General features: G+C 59.7%; 1 protein-coding gene across 1 annotated transcript in view; it reads right to left on the bottom strand.

Moving 5' to 3' along the window:
* The window catches only part of GRIN3B (glutamate receptor, ionotropic, N-methyl-D-aspartate 3B), a 12,386-nt gene that overhangs the window by 1,450 nt on the left and 9,059 nt on the right, over positions 1-1,877 (bottom strand). Inside the window, exon 3 of the mRNA XM_011964097.1 lies at positions 5-150. Coding sequence (XP_011819487.1) covers positions 5-150 — 146 coding nt within the window. The remainder of the gene's footprint in view (positions 1-4; positions 151-1,877) is intronic.

Genomic DNA, 1,877 nt, shown 5'->3' with positions numbered 1-1,877 from the left:
TCACGTGAGCATGGCCACGCCGTGGGGCGTGGTGGGCGCGCTGTGGCGCCGCATGTGCGCGTGCATCTCGGGGAAGCTCTTCTTGATGTACGCCTCCGCGCTGCTCTCCCACACGGTGCCGACGCGGAAGCCCTGAGCCGGGTGGTGCAGCTGCGCGGGGGACCCCGTCAGCGCCTCTGCCAGCCCCTCAGGACTCCTGACCATTGAGGGGCGCGCCGTTCTCCGGGGTGGGGCCGTCCTGGGCACTGCAGGGCGCTGAGGCTGCATTCCTGGCCTCCACCCACTCCATGCCCAGAGCACACCCCAGGCGTGACAACCACAGCTGTCTCCAGACAGACACTGTCCAGGGTCCCCTGGGGCCGGGAGGGGGGCAGGATCAACCCGAGTGGAGACCCTCTGTTCTAAACGCCGGCAGGTCCATCTCCACCCGGACCTCGCCCTGGGTTCGACGCCTATCCTACCACCTCCTCTGCCTCTCCCCTCGGGGTCCCACGGGAGCCCCACTCTAACACGTCCGTGACCTCACTCCTGATCTGCCCCCACTCTGGCTCTTCACACCCTCGGCGGAGGCAGCTCTGTCCTCACTGCCTCTGACACCCTGTTTCTCCGAAAACCCTCGGGGCTCCACCCTCAGCACACTGCTCACCCCTCCACGGCTCCCACCCAGACTGGGGCCCAGTATCGATCCCAGCCTCCTTCCCCATCATCCTCCTGGACCAGCCCAGGCCCCTCCGCGGGTCCTCCCCGCACCACCCGTGGTCTGTTCTCCCTATAGCTGCCAGGGTAACCTGGTGCAGACCTCTCATGAGAAGGTGGGTCTGGCTGCTGAGGTCACACCCGCCAAGGCCTCCCCACGGGACTCCAGCACCACCAAAAACCCGAACTTGGATCCCATCGTGCCTTTAGGTCAGCAGCATCTGATGGAACTTTCCGGATGATGAAAACACTCTGTCTATGCTTGGCTGTGCAGCATTTACATTGGAAGAGCTGCCGGGAGCGGTCAGCTCACCCGACAGCATGGCATCTACACTTTACTACCGTTTCACAGGGAATACCACGGGCTGGGGAGCAGGCCAGGCACCCCCAGGGGACACCACTGGGCAGATCCAAAGGTTCAGAGACACTACGGGGCAGAAAATCCGATTTTGCCAATAAATTACAAGGGGAAGCTGGGCGTGGTGGCTCACACCTAATCCCAGCACTGTGGGAGGCTGAGGCAGGAGAATTGCTTGAACCTGGGAGGCGGAGCTTGCGGTGAGCTGAGATTGTGCCACTGCACTCCAGCTCTGGGCAAGAGTGAGACTCCGTCTCAAAAAAAAAAAAAACAAAATAAGACAATAGGGCCAGGTGTGGTGGCTCACGCCTATAATCCCAGCACTTGGGAGGCTGAAACAGGAGGATCACAAGGTCAGGAGCTTAAGACCAGCCTGGCCAACATGGTGTAACCATGTTTCTACTAAAAATGCAAAAGCCAGGCATGGTGGCGGGCACCTGTAATCCCGGCTACTTGGGAGGTTGAGGCAGGAGAATCACTTGAGCCTGGGAGGCAGAGGTTGCAGTGAGCTGAGGTCGTGCCACTGCACTCCGGCCTGGGTGACAGAGCAAGATCTGTCTCAAAAAAAGAAAAGAAAAATAGGCTCAGTGTGGTGGCTCACGCCTATAATCCCAGCACTTTGGGAGGTCAAGGTGGGAGAATTGCTTGAGCCCTGACATTTGAGACTGGCCTGAACAACATAACCAGCCCCCATCTCTGTGGTTTTTGTTTTGTTTTTGTTTTGAGACGGTGTCTCGCTCTGTTGCCCAGGCTGGAGTGCAGTGACTGGATCTCAGCTCACTGCAAGCTCCGCCTCCCGGGTTCACACCATTCTCCTGCCTCA

Source organism: Colobus angolensis, unplaced genomic scaffold (genome assembly GCF_000951035.1).
Source record: "Colobus angolensis palliatus isolate OR3802 unplaced genomic scaffold, Cang.pa_1.0 Scaffold64, whole genome shotgun sequence".
Lineage (NCBI taxonomy): Eukaryota > Metazoa > Chordata > Mammalia > Primates > Cercopithecidae > Colobus > Colobus angolensis.
Note: the sequence above shows the minus strand (reverse complement) of the source record. Positions and strands in the feature narration are given on the sequence as shown.